Source organism: Mustelus asterias, chromosome 4 (assembly GCF_964213995.1).
Source record: "Mustelus asterias chromosome 4, sMusAst1.hap1.1, whole genome shotgun sequence".
NCBI classification, from domain to species: Eukaryota; Metazoa; Chordata; class Chondrichthyes; order Carcharhiniformes; family Triakidae; genus Mustelus; species Mustelus asterias.
Genome location: NC_135804.1, coordinates 24,141,658 through 24,165,059, shown reverse-complemented (window position 1 = coordinate 24,165,059; position 23,402 = coordinate 24,141,658). Strand labels below are relative to the sequence as shown.

The window sequence follows — 23,402 nt, the reverse complement described above, 5'->3', positions numbered from 1 at the left end:
TGACTCCTGGACTACAGCTCCTTTTCCCATCCCCCTGAAATTGAACTCCATTGAATCTCTTTTGGACATCTAGCTTCAGAGTGCATAGTTGGCAGAACTTGGAAGGGTGAGCTGGATCTTTTTAATTCCCGGCTGCATTTTAAGGGGAGAGAATAATTTGTGGTGCAGAGGCCAACCCACAGTCCAGTTAGTTAAACAACAAAGATACTCTAAGTCAGTGAAAGTAATGCCCAAACTGGCCAGCAGAGCAACCATGACAATGCTGTGAAGCAAAGTGCACCAGCAGGCAAGGTCAATGTCCTATGGGGTGGGGATCATGATAATGTAGTAATAGTAGTAATGCCATAATACTGAAAATGTATGATAGTAATAACAATGTAAGACATAAGATAAACAACAATCACTTAAAATGTATGGTTAAAGATTTGGAAAGAGGTACAATATTAGAGTCTGCCACATGCAGGGTTAATGTGGGACTGAGTATAGTATCGCCTACTAAAGTGATGTAAGAGCACCTACAGTAGCTGGGTGTTGGACAGAGGCATGTGTACCAGCAAGCATGGAGACTGCTCCTGGCTTGTGCCCTTTACTGTCGACGGAATTCTCCAGACATACATGCTGGCAGGATTCTCTGGTCCCGTCGGTGGTACACCCCCTGCTGTGGGTTTCCTGGCAGTTTAGGATGGCTGCAATGGGAAATTCCATTGATAGCGGCAGGGCCTGAGGATCCTGCCACCAGCAAACAGTGTGCCACCTCCCGCCACTGAGCAAAACGTTGAGGGGCAGGCAGAGAATCTCGCCTTGTAGCTGGAATTCTCTGGCCGTTCACGCCCTGCCACCGCTGCCAGTGGGGACGGAGAATTTGGCCCTCAGCTGCAGCTGGATGAGAGAATCCCGGTTGCGAGCGTGGTCGGAAAAGCCAGCCCCATATTTCTGCAAATTGTTCCAAGAATCAATAAAGACGAACAGTTAACCCACATACGACTATGAAGATTTTTTGATCCCTTAACTATAATCAACACCCTAGAACAGTTTATAGCCATCTGAATTATGATACTTCTATTCATTCCCTCACTTGCATCTATTAATATTTACATTTAAATGCTTTCTATCTAGTCTTTCAGGACACTTTTTTACTTCTGTGATAATAAACAGTACTTTATCTTTATTGAGTATTATTTAAGCACATATTAAAAACTTATTTTAGATGTTTTAAGAGAATTTAAAGACGTATTTTAAAGTGGTGGCTGTAATAGATGGTGTGTGCAACATTGCAGTGGTTTCCACCATATATGCAGTGATGTTTTGCTTGATTTATTGGAACAGATTAGTACATTCAACAATTCCAATCATATAACTGTATTTTTTGGGAAATAATAATAATCATCATGTCGGAGCAATATTTTGTTCCAAACAGAAACCAATTAAATATTACAACCTTCTTCTTTCCACAAGTCAACTGTACACACTACTACACTGTGTTTAGCTGCCATGGCTCTAAGTTCTGAAATTTTCCCCCTAAACCATTCTATCTTGATATGTTGTTTTCTTCCTTTAAGACACATCTTAAACCCACATCCTTGGCCAAGCTTTTGGTCACCTGCATAATAGCCTTTATGTGACTAGGTGTCATAATTTGTTTTATAATGTGCTTGTGAAGTGCCTTAGAGGTTTTTTACTATTTTAATAGCATTACATAAATACAAGTTGCAGTTGTTGTTATCTTTAGCTTCTCTTGTTAGTCATGGTTGGACAACTTTTCCTGTGGGGTTTTCATTCCACAAAGGAATGTATATTTGTTGCTATGTGGCTGGAGGTATTACATAAGAAGAGCATGTAGAAGTAGGATGCTTAATATATGAAAAATATTTATTTATTAGCTGAGTATAATAGAAGTCTCACAATATGAGAAGCACCTAATGCGTACTGAAATCTGAATGCTTATTCATAAATGTATGAAAAACAGTTTATTTTCAAGGAAAAAACATACTGCGTGTTATGAAGGCCAGGAGGGATTGTCAATAGATCTCTCCATGGGTCTTGTAGTACATGAGCTCCTCTACTGGGTGAGTGGAGCAGTGGCGGAGGGCAGGGGGCACGGGGTGGGGGGGAGGTGGGGTTTAAAACCGGCTGATTCCACTCAGGCTGGCAGTCAAAAGACTTTGGGGCTTACTTGTGTACGATAGCCGTCGAGTGTTACTTTGAGCATGTTGTAAATAAAGGGGGATTGTGATGGAAGGGCAGCTTTGGCAATATTATTACACTGTGCATTAAACTGGTTATATTCTTCTAGAGCTAAACCCAATCTTCTACATTTACAGAATAATGACTTGTTACACTTTATAAGCCTGTCCCCATACTCTTAACAATTCTAATTTAGGGATTGCAGAAATTAGGATTTTTTAAATGACAAATGATCAATCCTCATCAAATCCGAAAAGTGCATGTAAAACATTCTAATTTCTGTCACTTCAATCCATCAATGAAACTTACAGAACAAACTAGTACCAACCTACATTAGCAGCTTCATTTTAAGAACATGTATATTTTTGTTAATGCATCAGTGCAAAAACATTTACATCATAGAAGATATAAAATAATTTGTCCCCGAAACCCGCCAATCCAATTAATTAAAATTGGCGAATACTACTTGTCATTCAATTAACCCTTTAAAGCTTTTTAAGATTACTCCTAATTGGAACTCAGTAGATTTACACGTAAAATATTTCTCTTGAAAATAGAAGAGCCAAATGGGGATCTAAGAGAGGTCTTTGAAGTTATGAACTGTTTTGAAAGAGTGGGTACAGAGCCAATGTTTCCTGTTGTTCGTTAAAACATAACTACAATCTATCAATGTAAGTTAATCACCAAGAAATCCAACAGGGAATCAGAAGAAACTTCTGTACCCAAAGAATGGTAAGAATGTGTGCTCATTCCCTACTCAAGTGTGTACGATAGTTGCATTTAAGAGGAATTTAGGCAAGCATCTGAAGGAGAAGAGAACAGACAGTTATGATGGTAGATTTAGAAGAAGAATGATGAAAGGTGGCACGAATGGAGCATAAACACCACACGGACTGTCTGGGATGAATGGCTTGTTTCTGTGCTGCATAACCAACTTAATTCTCACAGTTACATCCCACCTAACATTTCATTGTCAACAAACTTAAAATGTATTACTCTCGGTTTCTTTGCCTAAGTCATTAATATGGGTAAATAGCTGAGGCACCAGCACTGATCCTTACCTATAGCCCATCAACTTGAAATGTCCTAATTATCTCTACTCTCCTCTTCCTGTGTTTAACCTAAATCCATGAGCCCTCATCTTGTGTATAAACTTTTGTGTGCATCTTATCAAATGCCTTTTGGAAATCCATTACATCTACTGGTTCCCTTATTTTACTCGTTGCATCTTCAAAATAACTCCAATAAACTTGTCAAATATGAGTTCCCTTTTGGGAACTGTGTTGCTTATATCTGATCATACTATAATTTTCTGAGTGCATTGTTAAGACTTCCTGAATAACAGATTCCAACATTTTCATGCTGACTGATGCCAGACTAACTAGTTTATAGCTCCCAATTTTCATTCTCTCTCCTTTCTTGAAAAGTAGTGTTACATTTGTTAACTTCCAATTTGCTGGGAGCATTCTGGAGTCTATGACATTTGAAAATATATATAACCAGTGCATCTACTACCTCTGCAACTGTGTCTTTGGAACCGTCGGATGTCGGCTATCAGGTCCCAGGGATGTGACAGCTTTTTGTCTCCTAGTTTTCTCCAATATTTTTCTCTGCCTTAGACTCATCACTCTCATTAGCTCCTTTGTTGCCCTCTGTTTCTGGTATGTAGTTCAACATCTCTGCCACTTATTTATTCTCTATGATACTTCTCTTATCTCTGCCTTCAAGGGATAAACATGTATTTTAGCTACTCTCCTTTTTTTTATTTTCTTGTAAAAGCTCTTACAATTTGCTTTTAAATTCCTAGCTAGTTTTCAGCTATACACTTTTTTCCCTTCGAATCAACTGATGGGATTGCCATTTGCTGATGTCTAATACACTGCCAATCTTCAGGCTTACTACCATTCATTGGAACACGAGAAGACTCTTTTTTAAATCTTAACTCTTAATTTCCCTAGTAAGCCATGGATGGATCTTTCTCATTAAATTTTCTGTTTTTTGATGAAATGCATTTTTCTTGAACATTTTGAATTGTTTCTTTAAATGTTTCCCAAAGTTTATTTACTGCAATACCTTTTAGTCCATTTACCCAGTCACCCTAAGCTAGGGCTCCCCTCATCCCCACATAACTGGCTTTGTTTGAATTTAAGGCTGGGATTTTCAGCCATTGCTCGTGGTGGGTTTTCAGGCGGCCAAGGCGGCTCGCTAGGAAATCCCTGGGGAATCTGTCTACCAATGGCAACCTGCCTCCATCAACGGAAAACCCACTGGGAGGACCAGAAAATCAAGGCCCAAGATTCTTTTTCAGGGGCGGAGTATTTCAATCTTAAAATGGTATTCAATTGTATTATGATCACCTTTTCCCAGAGGATCTTTCACTTTGAGATTACTAATTAAACTTGCTTCATTACACAATACTCTGGATAGAATTCATAGGATGGCGAGCGGTCGGCATTCACCAACCCGCGAGTCAGTGTGTAATGTGCTCCCACTGACTGTCAGAAGCCAACAGGCCCCCCTCCCCCGCACCCTCTGGGAGGCCCTGATTGCCCCCACTTCACTCCAGCTAGTTCCCCGAAAGTAGGGAGCTACTGTAATCCCTGCTGGAGTGAACCATTCTGGTGACGGAGGGGGGAGATGCTAGCGGGCTTGGGTCTGCTAATCGCATTCAAATGAGATTAAAATGACCAAGTTAATTGCCTTTGTGCCTCCCCGCCGATTTCTGGCGCGGAGCACACGCCACTGGAAATCCGGCACTGGGAGACGTGAACATGCATGCGAACCCCGCAAATCGACCGATGTGACAGTCTCCCAGCCCGCTGCACTAAAACATTAGTGCAGCAGGATGGGAGAATTGCGGCCATCAACTGTCAGAGGACCTATATATTACTCTCTGACCCTTGTTATTCCGAACCTCTGTTTCCACTTCTTTACCTTCTGAGCCATGATCCTTTCCGATGACTGTCGTTATGTCATTCTTCATCATCAAGACTGTGGGCCCGATTTTACCAAACTTTTGTGCCCGTTTTCAGGCGCAAAATCGCGGTAAAGTTGGGCGTTGGGCCTAAAATGCGATCTGCACCCGACTCATGGCAGATCGCGTCTTTACCGAGCCCCGATCTGGGCACGGGTCTGGCGCGCTTCCGAATCGGCCAGTGCGACGATTTAAATGCATTTGCATGCATTTAAATCGACTTAATGAAGCTTGCGCCCAACTTTACCGACGAATCCGACTTTACCAGGTTGCGGCCCATTTCACGTCCACGCATTAAACGACCTGCTAAATAAAAGTCCGAATGAGACTCCAATTCAGCAGGGGAACTGCCAAAGCCAATCCCCTCCAACCATCCTTCGCGGACCCCCCCCCCCCCCGCGAACCACCCCAGCAGCCCCCCCCCGATCGGACCCCCCTGGGAGGCAGGCCCCGCCGGCAAACCCCCCCCCCCCACCCCGGGATCGGACCCCCCTGGGGAGACACCCCCCCGACCTAGCTTGATCACTGGTCTCCCTCCACCATCCTTCTGATCTGCAGTCCGTCGACAGCCTCCTGCACGTTCCTGGCCTTGCTCTACCTTTCCCGGGGGGGGGGGGGGGGGGAATGGAGAAGGGGAGTGACGTGTCTGCCCCTGGCCGGGGGGGGGGTGTGCGGTGGGATGGGGGATGGAGAAGGGGAGTGACGTGTCTGCCCCTGGTGGGGGGGGGCGGCGCTGCCAGTCTGTGGCCGGAGGAGGGATCGGAGGAGGGATTTCCACCCCCCCCCTCCCCCCCCCCTCCCCCCCCCCCCCCCCCCCCCCCAAGGGGCAGACACGTCACTCCCCTTCTCCATCCCCCATCCCACCGCCCCGGGAAAGGCAAAGCAGCACAGACAGCAGAGAGGATGAAAGGAATTCTCTTTGGGGGATAATGTCCAAATCACAGGAACTAAAAACCTGACAGTCCAAAATCTGGGATAATATTTCAAAATGTATATCCCCCATCCCTGTCCTGTAATATTATCCCAGATTTTGGACTGTCAGGTTTTTAGTTCCTGTGATTTGGACATTATCCTCCAAAGAGAATTCCTTTAATCCTCTCTGCTGTCTGTGCTGCTTTGCCTTTCCCGGGGCGGGGGGCGCTGCCTGCGGTCTGTTCCGAACTGCGCAGGTGCAGCTGGAGCTCCGGCCGCTCCAACAGCGCCAAGCCCTGCCCAATAGACCGGTGCCGAAAAAAGGCGTATGGGCGCGCTGGAACGCGGCTGCCGGGCGCGGATCCGTTTGACGACCGGACCCGGCACTTCGTCCCGATTTGGTAAAATCGGCCCCTATAATCTACATTTTCCCCATTCTGCCTGTGTTTTAGAAATATTGCATACTCTGGAATATTTACTCCCCCTCACCTTGTTCACCTTGCAAGAGATTATTAAACAGTCAAATTGACCATCTCATTTTAAATCTGTAGATCGCTATTTGCCTGTAGTCTTATGTTGACATCTTTTTTAAGTTAAAAAACACTAATTCTTGATGCAGAAAACATCATCAGTTTCCACACTTCCTTCACCATCACCCCACTGGGAATTTAACATTATTATTCTGCTTCTGTAGCTGTATTCTACAAAAAAAGTGACATCAAACACTTCAGAGTACAGAATTCAGACAGAATTTTATTACTCAAGCACCTGGTGGCTCCATGGAATGGACTACTGAGCAAGTTTCAGCAGAACAGGAAATTGATTTTGAAAAACAAAGAAATAGTACACAAGTCAATCTAAAATACAAGTGTCTTGGCTCAGACATAACAATTGAAAGCAAAGTGTTCACGGTCTGTTATAGCAGCATTCTCTCAATAGAGAAGTTCAGCTACTTCACATTTTGCTACCTTAAGCCACCACACAGACCGGGAATAATTTCCCATTCATCTATTTATTTTAGAATGAAGGTCCAGTATATACTCTAATGACATCATTACCATTTCTAGAACTAACAGGCTGCAATGCTTTCAATTATACACAGCAATCACACTTTACCAATTTTATAATATCACATTAGATCAGCAGAGAGTGTATGTGAAAGATAAATGTGCTTTGACCAAACCGGTAAAATACTTATATAAAACTATTACTTTACAAATGTAGATATATGTTTCATGACGCTTTGCCATGTTTTGAACTGAATAACTTAGTTACTGTTGATGCAATTCTCCCATCAAAATATTAAATGTGATGCTTGCAATTCTTTTTGCAGTCTTGCTCTGATAAACAGTTTTTCATCCCAGAATACAGCATTCAGGAAAAAAGTCAGTGTTCCAGCTAATCCTGAATTATTAAATATATACTTGTACCGTTGTTAATGATTCTTTAAATACATTGTTATTCATTGTGGAATCCAACAGTGCAGAAGGAGGCCATTCAGCCCATCGAGTCTGCACAGACCACAATCCCACCCAGGCCATATCCCCATACATTTACCATAGCTCGTCCCCGTGACACTAAGGGGCAATTTAGGATGGCCAATCCACCTAACCCATACATCTTTGGACTGTGGGAGGAAATCAGAGCACCTGGAGGAAACCCACACAGACACGGGGAGAATGTGCAAACTCCACACGGACAGTGACTCAAGCCGGGAATTGAACCCAGGACCCTGGAGCTGTGAGGCAGCAGTGCTAACCAGGGGACCGAGTGTAGGGTAACAAAGTTTGCGGATGATACAAAGATGAGTGGGAGAGCGAATTGCGTGGAGGGTGCAGAAAGACTGCAGAGAGATTTGGATAAGCTAAGTGAGTGGGCAAGGATCTGACAGATGGAGTATAACGTTGACAAGTGTGAGGTTATCCACTTTGGAAGGAATAATAGTAAAATGGACTGTTATTTAAATGGTGCAAAATTACAACATGCTACTGTGCAGAGGGGACCTGGGGGTCCTTGTGCATGAATCGCAAAAACTCAGTTTGCAGGTGCAGCAGGTGATCAAGAAGGCAAATGGAATGTTGGCCTTTATCGCGAAGGGGATGGAGTATAAAAGCAGGGAGGTCTTGCTGCAATTGTACAAGGTACTGGTGAGGCCGCAACTGGAGTACTGTGTGCAATTTTGGTCCCCTTATTTGCGGAAGGATGTATTGGCCTTGGAGGGAGTACAGAGAAGGTTCACCAGGTTGATACCGGAGATGAGGGGGTTAGCTTATGAGGAGAGATTGAGTAGATTGGGCCTGTACTCGTTGGAATTTAGAAGGCTGAGGGGAGATCTTATAGAGACATATAAGATAATGAAGGGGCTCGACAGGGTAGAGGCAGAGAGATTCTTTCCACTTAGAAAGGAAACAAGAACTAGAGGACACAGCCTCAAAATAAGGGGGAGTCAGTTTAGGACAGAGTTGAGGAGGAACTTCTTCTCTCAGAGGGTAGTGAATCTCTGGAATTCTCAGCCCATTGAAGCAGTGGAGGCTACCTCGTTAAATATGTTTAAGTCACAGGTAGATAGATTTCTGATCAAGAAGGGAATTAAGGGTTATGGGGAGTGGGCGGGTAAGTGGAACTAAACCACTATCAGATCAGCCATGATCTTATTGAATGGCGGGGCAGGCTCGAGGGGCTAGATGGCCTACTCCTGCTCCTATTTCTTATGTTCTTATGTGCCACCCGTGCTGCCCTTCAAATCAATGTCCGCAGTGGGATTATACAGTCATGTATTATATTACACTAGTACAGAAAAGTGGAGTTACCTTTGTCTGGAGCTCTAAGACTTCGCTTTGTAGGGCCTGATTCTCAAGCTCCAGTTGGTAAATTGTCTCCTGCTTGTGTTCAGAAATCTTTTCAGCTGACTCCTGAGCAATGTGAAGAGATGAAAGTTTTGTATTCAGCTGTCCTATTGTATCTTGGCATTGATCCACCTACAGCAGGGATAAGATGCCATGTTATACCAAGCTATATGTGAAGGTTGAAAAAACCCCCCAAAATATTTGAAAATGTTAAAAAGGTATATTTCTCATTCTAATAATTGTTAAGAATATTTTTGTGTACGATTCTGTTACGAATTAGGAAAATAATACAACTGTTACTATATTTCATTTCTTAAATCAGCTAATTGATGCAGCCCTAATGATTCTTTCATTACACCATCACTGGTACACTCCCAGCCACAGATTACTCTTCCCTGCAGGGGCAAGAGAGCGGGAGAGATGGCTGTGGCTGGTAGTGTACCAGTGATGGTGTATCCCTTTACAGGCCCAGCTTGGTCCTTCTCCAGTGTCTCCTCTTGGGCTTGTCCTGATCTTGTAGCCGGTTTTCATGCGGATCCACTGTGGAATCGGCCAGTTCTGCTTCATCTTCTTAGCGAGGAATCGCTTCATCCTGAAGGTTTTGTGGGATGGCATGGCCGCACGTCCACTCCGGCAGGAGGGATTCGTTCCTCCGGTGGGGAGGAGGGATCGCCCGCAGAGTGGCGGCGGACCCCCCTGCCCCCTCCCTCCCCACTGATCGGCCGCAGACCCCCCCCCCACCCGACCAGAGGATGATCTAGGTTCCCCCCCCCCCCCCCCCCCCCTCGTCCCACCCTCCCCGCCAGAGGATGACCTAGGTCAGAGAGCCGTTGCAGGCTCTAACCCCGCTCTTCGGAAGCTGCAGCGACGACTTCAGACTTTTATTTACCAGGTCGTTAAAAGCGCGGATCCGGATCGGGCCAGAAGACGGTAAAGTGGGATTTGGTGGTAGGGTTGGGCGCGCGGTTCATTAAGTCGATTTAAATGCATGCTGATGCATTTAAATCATCGGGCCGCCCGATTCGGGCGCAGGCCAGACCCGAATCGGGTGTCGGTAAAGGCGCGATCTGCTCGGAATTGGGTGTCGATCGCGGTATAGGCCCGACACCCAACTTTACCGCAATTTTAGTTTTGGTAAAATCAGGCCCAAAGTTTGTGATTAAGGACACTTGCTAAAAGAATAAGGCCATAAGATTCCATGGGTCCTGAACAAGTTAAAAGAAACTCTACAAGGTCAGAAATATAGAAAAAATTATAGTATTTATCTCAAATTCTAATATTCAGGATTAATATCAGGTGCATGTGAATTAACAGGCAACCTGTGGTTGAACACACCACACTGCACCATAAGTGGCAAATAAGGCCAAGACAGATTCCATGGATATGTCAACAATCCATCCAGACATCAGTAAACAATGTGAGTCAACCAATCTCATGGAAACTCTGGGTGGAATTTTACAACCTCACTCAGCGATTCCGTGGCGGGCAAGGTGGTAGAGTTCCAGTGTCTGTCTCTCTGACGCGCTCTCAGTTTGAAGACCTTGCCTTGGAATTCGCTCTAATTCAGACTGCCTCAGTAACAGCCCAGCTCTCTCAGCATTTCAATTTAATTTCCGGAGACTCCATTCCCTGGATTCCACAGATTGTCTACCAGCACTAACTCATAAGTACAACTTAAACTCTTCATCCACATTGAGCAGAACACTACTACTCCAAAGGGCTACCTTTGGCCCAATGGCCTCCGGCATTGAATCACCAACCTCCTGATGCCTCCTTCAACTGCCTGGGCTTCTCCTGAGCTCTCTCAGATTGTAGTCATGATGTGGAGATGCCGGCGTTGGACTGGGGTAAACACAGGTCACCTGGTGTTGTTAAAACGCTTACCCTCTCAGATTGCCAGGCTTCTCCCGAGCCCTCTCCCGAGCTGATCGCCAGGGCTTTTCTTGAGTGCTGTGTCACTTTTCTGCTTAGAGCCTCTTTCTCTGCTACTCTTACTTAATTGGGACCTCTCCCTGTCCCCACTTCCTTTTGGGACCTCTCTTTGTCCCGCCTCCCTTTGGATCCCTCCCTGCTCCCTGGCTGCAACTCTTCTTGATTATTGAGCTGCAGTCCTAGTCACATGACACCATTTTGTGATGCACAGGCACACAGGGGCCTGCCCTTGGCCTGAAGGACACTGGATTTTGCATGTGCTGTCAGTTTCTGGCCTATGATGCTCACGGGGACCCTGCTCCACAAGAAGCTAAGTTGGATTTTGTAACAATTTTCCATTCTCAATCTCACCAAAGTTACAATTTGTGAGAGGATTCCACAAAACACTTGCCTTCAGATATTAGATTTAGAATGTAAAATGCTATGAAAGTGTAACTAAGGGCCACTGTGAAGTGTGTAGATAAATTATTTTATTTATTTGTGGGACATGGGCATCGCTGGCTGGCCAGCATTTATTGCCTATCCTGAATTGCCATTGTTCAGAGGGCAGTTGAGAGTCAACCACATTGCTGTGTCTGTGGAGTCACATGTAGGCCAGACCGGATAAGGAGGGCAGATTTCCTTCCCTGAAGGACATTAGTGAACCAGATGGGTTTTTCTGACAATTAACAATGGTTTCATGGTCATCAGTAGATTTTTGATTCCAGATTTTTTCTTATGGAATTCAAATTCCACTATCTGCCGTGGCAGGATTCGAACCCGGGTCCCCAGAACATTAGCTGAATTTTTGGATTAATAGTCTAGCGATAATACACTAGGCCTCCCCCTCATGTTTCATGCATTATGCAGAAAAGTAGGAAGCAGATTCAGATGTTTAAAAAAAAGCCATAAACACTGAATGTTAGAATAGTTAGTTTGAGCCATTTTGCTGTGAATCATAGAATCTCTACAGTACAGAATGAGGCCATTCGGTCCATTGAGTCTGCACTGACCACAATCCCACCCAGACCCTATTCCTATAACCTCACACATTTATCCTGCTAATCCCTCTGACACTAGGGTCGATTTTAGCATGGCCAATCAATCTAACCCACACATCTTTGGACTGTGGGAGGAAACCGGAGCACCCGGAGGAAACCCTCACAGACACGGGGTGAAAGTGCAAACTCCACACTGACAGTGACCAAGGCCGGAATCGAACCTGGGTCCCTGGCGCTGTGAGGCACCAGTGCTAACCACTGTGCCACCATGCCGCAGGACAATATAGTAGCTATTTGATCTGCAGTTTTCTTACTAGAATTTGGAATAATTACAGTGATAAACACTCAGGGCAATGGTTACTTTGATGGACTAAGATCTCACACTGTATATTTTTAAAAATAAACTATATAGAAATACGTTCGTAGCTTATTTCTAAAAATGTCAAACTGGACAAAGGCCTAAATTAGCTGAATCTATGGGCTCTATTTTACTATTTTGATTCTAAGTGCTGGGCGGACTTGAAACTGGGAGTGTTTCAGATCCGACTTTTAGACCCCATACGCACTCCACCTAAAAAAATATCAGCAATTCTGAATCGTACTGCAGAAGCCTGTGGGTGGCGTTTAACATGCCCAAAATTCTGCAAATCTGATCGGCGCCTCGAACTGCGCATGCGTAGAAAAGAAAATGATAGAATGTGGCTCCCCTGCCACATCCCTCCCAGGTTGACTAGTGCCTGCCCGTGGCCCCCACAGACATTGCCCCACCCTCTCACCATGACTGACCCCCCCATATCCCCCCACCCACTTCGCCACCCAGACCGATCGCGGTCCCCTCCCACCTTACCCCCCACAAATCTCAGGCAAAATGGCAGCAGACACCCCTTCACCGCCCCACTGATCTCAGGCAGAGTGGCAGTGGACCCTCTTATCTCCCACTGATCAGAAACAGAATGACAGCGGACCACCCCCCCCCACCCCCCCACCCCACTGATCCCAGACAGAGTGGCAGCAGATCCCCACCTCCTCCCCACTGATCTCAGGCAGAGTGGCAGCAGACCCCCCCTTCCACCCCACTGATCTCAGGCGGAGTGGCAGCAGACCCCTTCTTCCCCCCCACTGATCTAGGGCAGAGGAAAGCGGACACCCCATCCCCCCCACTGATCCCAAGCAGAGAGCCATCGGATGCTAGGGACCTACCTCCTCACTAACTAGAGCGCCTGAATCGGACTTTTGTGGAGCATGTCTGTTTTGTGCCGATTCTGGATGGGCGGACGCATTGGTAAAGGGGGAAGTGCCGGTAAGATTGGCCGTGCAGCCCACTAAGTCAATTTAAATGCTTGCAAATGTATTGAAAGGGCCATCGCGCCCGTTTCAAGCAGTCCTGATCGTGGCCATTTCCAGGCCTTGGTAAAGGGGGAACCGGCGCCGAGGCAGGCGCGGATCGCACTACTTGCCTCACGCCTGACTTTACCAAGTTTTCCCGCCCAAAATTGGCACAACGCGATGGCAAAATCGGGCCCTATATGCTCTGACTCTACTTCCACACAAATATGGATAGGTATATTCAGATGAAGCAGTTTTATGATAGTTTGACACCATGAGTAGCAATTCACATGACAAGCCCAAACTTGCCAGAATTGTTATCCCTTGTTTCCACTCATGTGTCTTCTCATTTCCTGTATTTTAAGTTACATATTCAAATGTTGATATTTCAAATGGAAGCACAGTGAAACTTAAGCAATTAACAGTTGATTGACCTGCTATTCAGATTTATCAAACAATGAATTTCAGTTCCTCGGTTTTTGATTAATCACAGCACTGAATAGCCTCTGTCCCATTTATCAGAAGTATTACTGCAATTTGAGAGAATCTGTGGTTATTTCCCTCCTTGTACATGTGAAGCATAGGCATGTTAAGTGAAGAGCATAAGCCGAAAACAAAATTAAATACAGTTTAGAATGTAACAGTGACCTCCACTGTGGCGTCATGGTGACGTGTTCTGTACTCTTGCAGCTGTCTCTCTAAGCTGTGGATTGCCTGGTCACTGGCCATTCTGTCTGACTCTGTTGATTTAAGTTGCTGCCTTAGATGTTCAATCTGCATCTCATATTGAAAAATCTGTTGTGATAGGGGAAAAAATAGAAACTTTATTACAGAGACACCTTTTCATTAACTGAAAATACATCTTTAATAATTAGGACACAGTATCCTTAATAGATTCGGATACCAGTGAAGTACAGCATCAATATTGGCATCAATATTGGAGCCTAAAGTGTATGTGGTTCTTTGCAGTTTTTAGAAAGGAAATAATAATTCTGCTGCTTTTTAAACAAGGTAATTCTACATTCAACAGGAAAAAATGCTGCATCTGGTCTATGAACATTTTTTCAGATCCAGAATGCATAAATTACGAAAGAGAAAAATGATGGAATTCGATAAACATTCTGACAAAAAGCTAACTTAATCTTTGGTTCAAATGGTTAGGTTAGTGACAGTTTCACGTTACGGTCAAAAATATATTTTCAGCACAGCATACTGTCAATAATCATCTTTATTATCTTAGAATATCCGAAATCCAATAGGTGATGTTATAAATCTCCAGTCTGCTCCTGCTGGTTTTACTGACAAATCCTTAATTTATATCGGCTTAATCCAAAAACAGTAGAACTATTTTGCTTTTGCAATATACCGCAAGAATAACCATTTACACCCTTGAACATAAAAAGTCTTAAGATGTTTCACAAAGGCAATTGATAAACAGTTACCTAGCTACGGAGCCCTTTCCAGGTGTCATTATTTTCAATGGTAGTGAAAAGGGCACAAGGTATGAATGGTACAGAGATGAAACATGAATCTGCTAGGTCATTTGAAAATGGTGGTAAATTTAAGCAGACTCCATTTCCTCTGCTCTAAAGATCTTAATCTGTACTGAGGGAGTTAGGAATTTATGAGGGACACATAAAGGCTCTTCAAGGGGGAATAAGATCTGTTTAAATGTCATGGTCTAAAGTTATTTAATTCCTAGCCCTATAAAATACACAGCTGGAGTGCATTGATTGACAGGCCATCTGGTATAGCTTAGAAAAAACCCATCACCACCTATTCTTGCAACATCAATAGATTTAACTGTTGACATTTACCAAGGGCTGTTATGACAACTGAGTCTATTATGGACGCTTAGTTGAGTTTCCAAAGGTCCAAAATAATCTACCTGAGCAATGGGGTTCACATTATGATTGACAGTTTTAAGACGTGTTTAAAGGATTACCAGTATTTGATGTGGTTACTGAATGCAAGTTTGTTTGTTTTATAACAGATTGACCATAAAGGGTTTTAAAATCTTTGACTGAGTTTCGTGAATTTCATGAATAGGTTTTCCTCTATATCAAGGTTGTATGAGTGAAATTCTATTAGAAAATTAGAAGTACTTTTCATCTTCACATGGCTCCTTAGGTTTGCCCATAGTGGATATTGGGGGAGTGGTTATGGAGGTGGTATGGAGATCAAGAGGTGGCATGGAAGAATGAGGTGGCATGCAACAGGTTTGGGGGGTATGAGGTTAGAGGGGCATAGGGGTGTGAGCTGGAATTGATGGGATATGTGTGTATGGAAGTGTGGGGGTGAGGGCTTAAGAATCAAAGAACAGAGGCAGGCCTTCTAACCAGCCCTCATGAACATTCGCCTGCCCTGTAACCAACTCTGAACTGCCTTGGAGGTGGCAAGTCCGACTTGATCATGCCTCTGCTTCCCAAAGGGGTATATGTATGGCCAGAGATTTTTTAAAAATATGTGGGATAGATGCAAAGCTGGAGAAGAATGCAACGACAACGTAGACCAAACTTGAGAAGATTTTTAAAAAATGAAGATGAGAATTTTAAGTGTGGGGACAAGGAATCGGTATAGATTAGTAATGATCTGTTGACTCATGACAAAGTGAAGCAGATTTTCTAAAAGCTGCAAAGAGTCAAGATCAACAAAGATCATCTCAGTAAGAGAATGAAAATACTTTGGGTAGATTTTAACTTTGTATGGTCATATGAAAAAGGTGATAGTGAATCGGCAGCCTGTTTAACACAATTGCACAATTTTAAAATCTACCCCAGTAAAAGAGCAAAAAATATGTGAAAATAATGTAGTATGGTAATAAAAAGATATGAAAAGACAGACAAAAAAATACTATTACAAGAGATTTCCTATCTTTGGGCATCAATTAGATAAAATATGTGGCAGATATCTTCAGCAGACTATTCATTCTAACACAGGTATTGTCTTAAATGATGTGGGAAATTATTCAAAGACATTTCGGTACCCCTTTGGACTCACGTTTATGCTACATAAATGATGTTTTCTTCAAAACTCAATTATATTTTATGAATTATTGGAATTCCAATAACCAGAAGCTTCTTCAAAAGTAAAGACTGCAGGCTATTATCTGGCCCTTGGGGAAGCAAAAAACTTAAGAAGCTGCAACTTCCCAAGGAAGAGCTTATGCACCAGCAACATCGGCTTTCGAATTAGTATTCTAAGCCGAGCTCACCCTTTGTTGGTTTATTGTCTTCCAACTGTTTGCCTCTGGATTTGAAATAAACTAAGCTCCAGACCCTTGACAAAGAAATTCTGCAGCACAAAATGTACCGGTATGAAATTGTATGCTACTGCAGATCAATTCTGACCCACCTGACTTCAGCCCTTTCTCCCTCCTCTGTCACCTCTGCCTAAAAGCAAACGCTCAGCTGCCTTCACACATTATGGAACCTTAACTGTGCTAAAATAAATTAAAATTAAATATGAAGCTTCAAAATTAGAACATTAATAATTATTTGATCTGATGAAGCCACTTCTATAACCCAAACCCTTCAAATTAATCGCACTGCACATTTCAAACTATGGATTTGCAAGACTACGGGCTAAGATTATTTTTTCCTTTTTATAGTGCAGGAGTCACAATTCCATTAAGGTAGGCAGCAGGCAAACACACTGGTGCCTCCTTGCTTACCTGATTCTAATGTTCAACTCAGCGCAACCCATAACATTGGCTGGGTGAATGCTCAACAGGTGGCTGAGCACGGTGCATCATTATCACACATTTCAACCAACTTTCAGCTCTTAAAGGTAGCCCGCCACCACCCTCCCCCACTCCTTAAAGGTGAACTTTGCTCAGTAGAAGGAAGTTACTGCCGACTGCCACTTCTGTATTTGGCTCCTGAATAAGAGGAGGACAGAGGAAGTGCTTCACAGACATCCTGAAGGCTTATCTCAAGAAATGCAACATAGACATCAATGCTTACTTTTTTAGATAAATACTTTTTGAGGCAAAATTTAAGAAAAAAATACATTTTAAAGCACTGTTTGATTACCCTGGTTCATGGCAAATTTGCAAACTAGTTCCAGCAGAAACCCAAAGAAAAGAACACTTTTCAAAACAGGTGCAAATTGCATTCAGTGCAAATTGAGCTTCTGTAATCTGTTGTGCCGGTTTAGAAAATATTGCACTAGATTGCTAAATGGGTCCAAAGCAGAAATTCTATTAGCTATGTCCGCATTTCCAATGAAACTTTACCATGCCGCCAGTATACGTAACTGTACAGCGATGATCTTATCAATACAAATGACTAAAATAGCTTGCAAATACTTTTTGAAATCAAGCTAATTCGGCTCTTCTTGGTAATTGTTCTGTGCATAAACGTGCTACAATACATTGTGATGCTAAACTCTGTGAAATATTTACGTCAAAGCTGAGTTGCAGCCATGCATAACACATACCTTTCCTTCTGTTGCATTAGCTTTGTCCTTTAAGACTGTCTTTTCGTCTTTCAATTTATGAATTAAGTCTTCTTTTCTATGCAACTGAAGACAAAATGTGTAATGCACATTTATTAACAGTATAATTGTTGCGACAAACTCACACCAAATTTTTCTGCTTTCTTTGCTGTTTTTTAATACAAACCTTAAAAATATAAAATTAAAAATAAATTGAAATCCATACATAAAGAAAGGACTTGTATTATAACACCTGTCTTTCACTTACGGCATTATCATAATACATTAAATAAAGCAACAATGGGATAATTTATCAATTTGATAGAATCAGGACATTTTGCTTATGTCTAGAACACGAGTGCATGTAAAATAGTGCATAGTTTAGAGGGGAACTTGTATTCTCATTGTTTTTGTCTCCATAGAGACCAATAACTTTTTAAAAAGAGATAATTTGTACTTCTAGTAAATAGCGGAACTGATGGCACAACAAGATTTCACAATTTAAGATACTTACTATAATAGACCATAAGCACTGCTGACTAAACATTACTGGGAAGGCAACTTATACTTCAAACTACAGAATAGAACTTTTAGCACAACCAATAAAACATGCTGCACAGAATTTGGGTGGGATTCTCCCAAAAAAAATCCTAAGTGTTGAATTTGCATAAAAACTGCAGTAAATCCCGCTGTTTTTTTCAGCGTGAGTTTCAAAATGAACCTGCCACATACTGAGCACTGCAGAGTGCACTAGCATGAATCGTGCTAAAAATCTGTGGGCGGGGCCTATTCCTGCTGGAGAGGCGGGCAGCATAGCGCTGAGGGGGCCACTGCACGTCCACTGATCTGTCAGCACTGAGATCAGCGCATGCGCACTGGCCCCGCACTGCTGTCCTCCTGATCGCTAGCCAGCACTGCGACCCCGCATTGTTGGCTGTGTGACACCTCCCCCCCACCCCCACCACCAGCCTGATTGCTGGCCCCCACAGACTTGTCCGGGTCAGCCCTGACATCCACCACCAGTGCTCATCTCCCGATCCCCCCACCATCCATCCTCTCCGGCAGTCCTGATCTCTCAATCCACCAGCCCCTCCCCTGCCCCACCGCCCCCCCCCCCCTCCACCCCCCCCCACGTGCTCCAAGTGATAAAAACATGCAAAAATAAGAGGAGTAGGCCATTTCACTCCTTGAGCCCGTTCTGCCCACCATTCGATAAGATCACGACTGATCTGATTGTGGTTTTAACCTCAACTTTCTGTCTGTCCCCAACAACCCATGACTCCCTTGTGAAGCAAAAAATCTGTCTAACTCAGTCTTGAATATGTTCAATGACCCAGCCTCCAATGCTTTCTGGGCGAAAGAATTCCACAGGCTAATGCCCTTCTTCATCTCGGTCTTAAATGGGAAACTGGGGGGGGGGGGGGGGGGGGGGGGGGGGGAGAACCATGCAAAGGTCCATTGACCTTGGGTAGGATTCTCCGGTTGTGGGGCGAGTATGGCCGGAGAATCCCACCCCTCCATTTTGAAACTGTGCCTCCTAGATCTAGATTCTCCCACAAGGGGAAGCATACAGGTCCAACCTGCACAACCTTCCTCAGAATCAGCCCAGTGAATCTTCTCCGAATTGCCACCTACACAAAAATCCCTCTTTATGTAAGGAGCCCTCTGTATGCAGTGCTCCATGTGCGATCTCACCAATGTGCTATAATATTGAATAAGACTTGTTTACCCTTTGCAATAAAGGCCAACATTCCATTTGCCTTAATTACCTGCTGTAGCTGCAAGGTAACAATTTTGGATTCATGAACAAAGGCACCCAGATTTCTTTGTCCTGCAGCATTCTGCTGTCTTTCATCATTTAAGTAATATTCTGCTTAGCTATTCATTCAGCCATTGACAACCTCACATTTTCCCACATTGTCTTTCATCTGCCGATTTTTTTACCCACTCATTTAACTTATCTATTTCATTTAGCAAACTCTTTTGGGCTGGATTTTCATGTTAGAGGTAGGTAGCGACAGTCAGGAAATTTTCAGGGGATGTGCATGTTGAAATGAGGCCTGATGGCCCAGAAGCAGTTAGGAGGTGACCATAAAGATTGCCGAGTGTCAAGACGAACTGCTTAAAAGGCTTGCTTTGGTGCTCTGGGACTTAGTTCCAGTTGTTCTATTTAATATTATGATTTGTAGCCCTTGTTATGAAATCCTTTTATGGGAATATATACATGAACATGTAACCAGATGTAAAGTAGCATGTAGTGTGTGTATAAGAATTGCATCTGTGCTGTCCTTGTCAGTAATGATTGCGAATCTCTGTGAACCATCCTGTAATGTACCTTCAAATAAATGAAACCTATGAATCGTTTACCAATCCTGGTGCGAGTTTGATGAATTTGTATAAAGCAGGCATAGCAACACAACATAATGGCAGCAATGTGAATTTGAAGACCAGAGGACTAGCCACAGACAGGATTTGATGCAATACACAGGCTGTATGTACATTGAAACCGTGGGAGGCAGAGTCACTCTAGACAGTGCTTTGCAGAATAGTTAACGTCTGAATTGTGGAGTAGCAAGATGGATGGTTAATGGGAGTAGCAAGTCACTTTTGAATCAAACAGAAAAGCTGCAGGGCCATTATGATGTCCTCAGGTGCCATTCCCACGCAAAAGCCAATAGCTTGTGAAATGGGAAAAACCTGAAATGTAGCCAAAAATTTTTAAAAATAAAATAGAAGCTGTAATGGTGAATCTCTCCATGGAGTAGAGACATTACAAATTGCCTACATATTTGGGATGTCTGTAAAAGACAGAGAATATCAGCAAGATGATCAGCAAATTTCCCAGTACAAATTGGAATGTCACAGATGTCGTATCCAAATTTAGGCTTTTCAAACAAAGATGGAACTATGCTTTTCCGATTCACCCATCACAAAAACAGATGGACAAGCAGTGAAAATAAAGATAGCCACTGGAAACATGGGGCTGCCCAAAGACAACACTTTGGGCTTGTCTGAGGAGGATCAGAAGGACCTGGTTAAGCTATGGAACATGCTGGAGGATCAGCTTCGTGTAAACTTCAGAATTCATCCTTTTGAGCTGATGTCCTACAGATAGCAGCCACAAGGGTCGACTGATCAGTTGGTCAGCAGGTGCTGTGATACTGGCATGGACTACGGGTTTTCAGAAGCTGAACGGATTATAGAGCCAGTCACAGCTCGGATGCCAACAGGACATTTTGGAGAAAAAGAAAGGTCACAGTATTGACACACTGCCAAAAGATGGCAGAAAAATACAAAGTCATTGTAGCTGGACAACACCACCTGCAGCTACCAGCTTTGGCATGATAGCCAGGATGCAGATAGCAAGCGTTTCATGTAGGAAGTGCTGTCTACTGCAACCACTGCTTAGCTGCATGCATTCCAAGGTATGCATTGTAAAAGGACATTATGCTCGCCACATAGGAAATGTGGTCCCAAAAGGTGCAACAAGAGGTTACAATAAAGATGCAAACAAACAATAAGTACATGCAACATATTGGCAGCAACAACAGGGAGTGTGTCAGAGGCCCTTATAAGCACATATGCAAGGGCAACGACCAGACAAATGAGGGTAAAGATTCATAGTGGAAAATTCTACAACTAGAAGGCAAGCAGGCCTTCAGCACTGTGAATGTGATACAATGTGTGGATGAAGCCAAATGGTTAGAGGCTTTTACTATCAGCATCACATGCCCAAAGAAAAATGGCAAACACATGCTCACAATCAAAGTCGACATAGGTGCAAGTGTAAATATCTTACCAGTCAGAATTCTGAAGGATATGTATCTGGATCATTGGAAATTAATGATACAACCTATGTCAGGCAAACTAACTGCGTGTAATGGATCATCCAGTCATTGCATATGTAAATTGACACTGAAATGTGGCTACGGCAAGTCTGCATGGAAACAACAAGTATTTTATCTAGTAGATGCAAGTGTATCAGCAATAGCAGGGTTACTGTCATGTATGGAGCTCAGCATTGTAAGAATACTAATATACCAATTCTGGCCGATAACTGATATATCCAGACAAATTTGATGGTCCAGAAAACTTCAGAGATAATTGTGATGATAATGTGCCTTTAAGAAATGTATTTTAATCATGTTTCTCTGCAGGATATTTCAAGCAGGCCCTAGCATTTTACTGGTGCTGTGCTGTCTGTAACTGGTACCCTTTATGGTGCTGAGGCAGTCTAATTGATATCACGTTGATTTTAATCTGGACTAATACAGTGTCTTGTGGGTTTAATGGTCCCTTAGGATTGCAGTGTGGAGCTTCATTGGGGGATGATTGACAGGTCAAATGATATGCCTAGGGACAACTTTTTTTTTAACGGAAACGTCCAGTTTTTAGTTTTGTTTCTCAACTGCTGCTAGAAGCGGGTGGAAGAAAGCAGTCTCTCTCTCGCTCTCTTTCCAGAGGCTTCCTGGAAGTTCCAAGATTGAGGAGTCTCAGAGAATTGATCCAACATTCAAAAGGACCAATTCACAGAAGGTATTGAAAAGCTGCAATTCCAGCATCACAGGAGTGTACTTGTTTCTGTGTCAAGTCTAAAGAAGGGTGTATGTCTGTGGGATAGTGTTTAACTTGGAACAACAGAGATAGCTAGCTGTTAGTAGTATAGTGTATTGTATTTAATTTTGTAATTGGTAAAAATTATGCTAATTAATTTTGTTATATTTTAACTGTGTGCTCTTAAATAAACTTTGTTTGATAAAAGCTTCTTAGTGGGTCACTTGAATCATACCTGGAGTGAAACATGTTATGCTCGTCCATGCCAAAATCGAATGTAAAACTTAAGGTCTGCGCTAACTTCATAAAAAACCTTAAGAGTTTCTGGTCTGGGCCTTAACACAATGCAACTCTGTCGACTGACCCTCCTAGAAACTGCAGTGCGCACATACAGGAGAAGCTTAAGGACTAGTTTGATAACATAGTGAGTAAAGGTATTACCCACAAAGGCATCAGCACACCGACTGGTGTGATTCTATCATGTGTGTACTGAAAGAATATGACACATTCCGGGTATGCTTGGACCCAAGAAGTCTAAGTCTTACTCTAAAGAGATGTTCACACAAAATTCCAACACTAGAGGAATTGAATCTCAAATTTTCAGGAGCAAAGATTTTCTTCAGGTTGTACAGCAAACACAGATATAGAACATAGAACATAGAACATAGAACATTACAGCGCAGAACAGGCCCTTCGGCCCACGATGTTGCACCGACCAGTTAAAAAAAAAACTGTGACCCTCCAACCTAAACCAATTTCTTTTCGTCCATGAACCTATCTACGGATCTCTTAAACGCCCCCAAACTAGGCGCATTTACTACTGATGCTGGCAGGGCATTCCAATCCCTCACCACCCTCTGGGTAAAGAACCTACCCCTGACATCGGTTCTATAACTACCCCCCCTCAATTTAAAGCCATGCCCCCTCGTGCTGGATTTCTCCATCAGAGGAAAAAGGCTATCACTATCCACCCTATCTAAACCTCTAATCATCTTATATGTTTCAATAAGATCCCCTCTTAGCCGCCGCCTTTCCAGCGAAAACAATCCCAAATCCCTCAGCCTCTCCTCATAGGATCTCCCCTCCATACCAGGCAACATCCTGGTAAACCTCCTCTGCACCCTCTCCAAAGCCTCCACATCCTTCCTGTAATGTGGGGACCAGAACTGCACACAGTACTCCAAGTGCGGCCGCACCAGAGTTGTGTACAGTTGCAACATAACGCTACGACTCCTAAATTCAATCCCCCTACCAATA

At 43.4% G+C, this 23,402-nt stretch overlaps 1 protein-coding gene across 1 annotated transcript in view; it reads right to left on the bottom strand.

Moving 5' to 3' along the window:
* The window catches only part of LOC144493045 (uncharacterized), a 275,407-nt gene that overhangs the window by 234,850 nt on the left and 17,155 nt on the right, over positions 1-23,402 (bottom strand). Inside the window, exons 3-5 of the mRNA XM_078211881.1 lie at positions 17,595-17,678; positions 13,803-13,949; positions 8,881-9,048 (exon numbers count right to left, since the gene is read on the bottom strand). Of these exons, the coding sequence (XP_078068007.1) occupies positions 8,881-9,048; positions 13,803-13,949; positions 17,595-17,678 (399 nt within the window). The remainder of the gene's footprint in view (positions 1-8,880; positions 9,049-13,802; positions 13,950-17,594; positions 17,679-23,402) is intronic.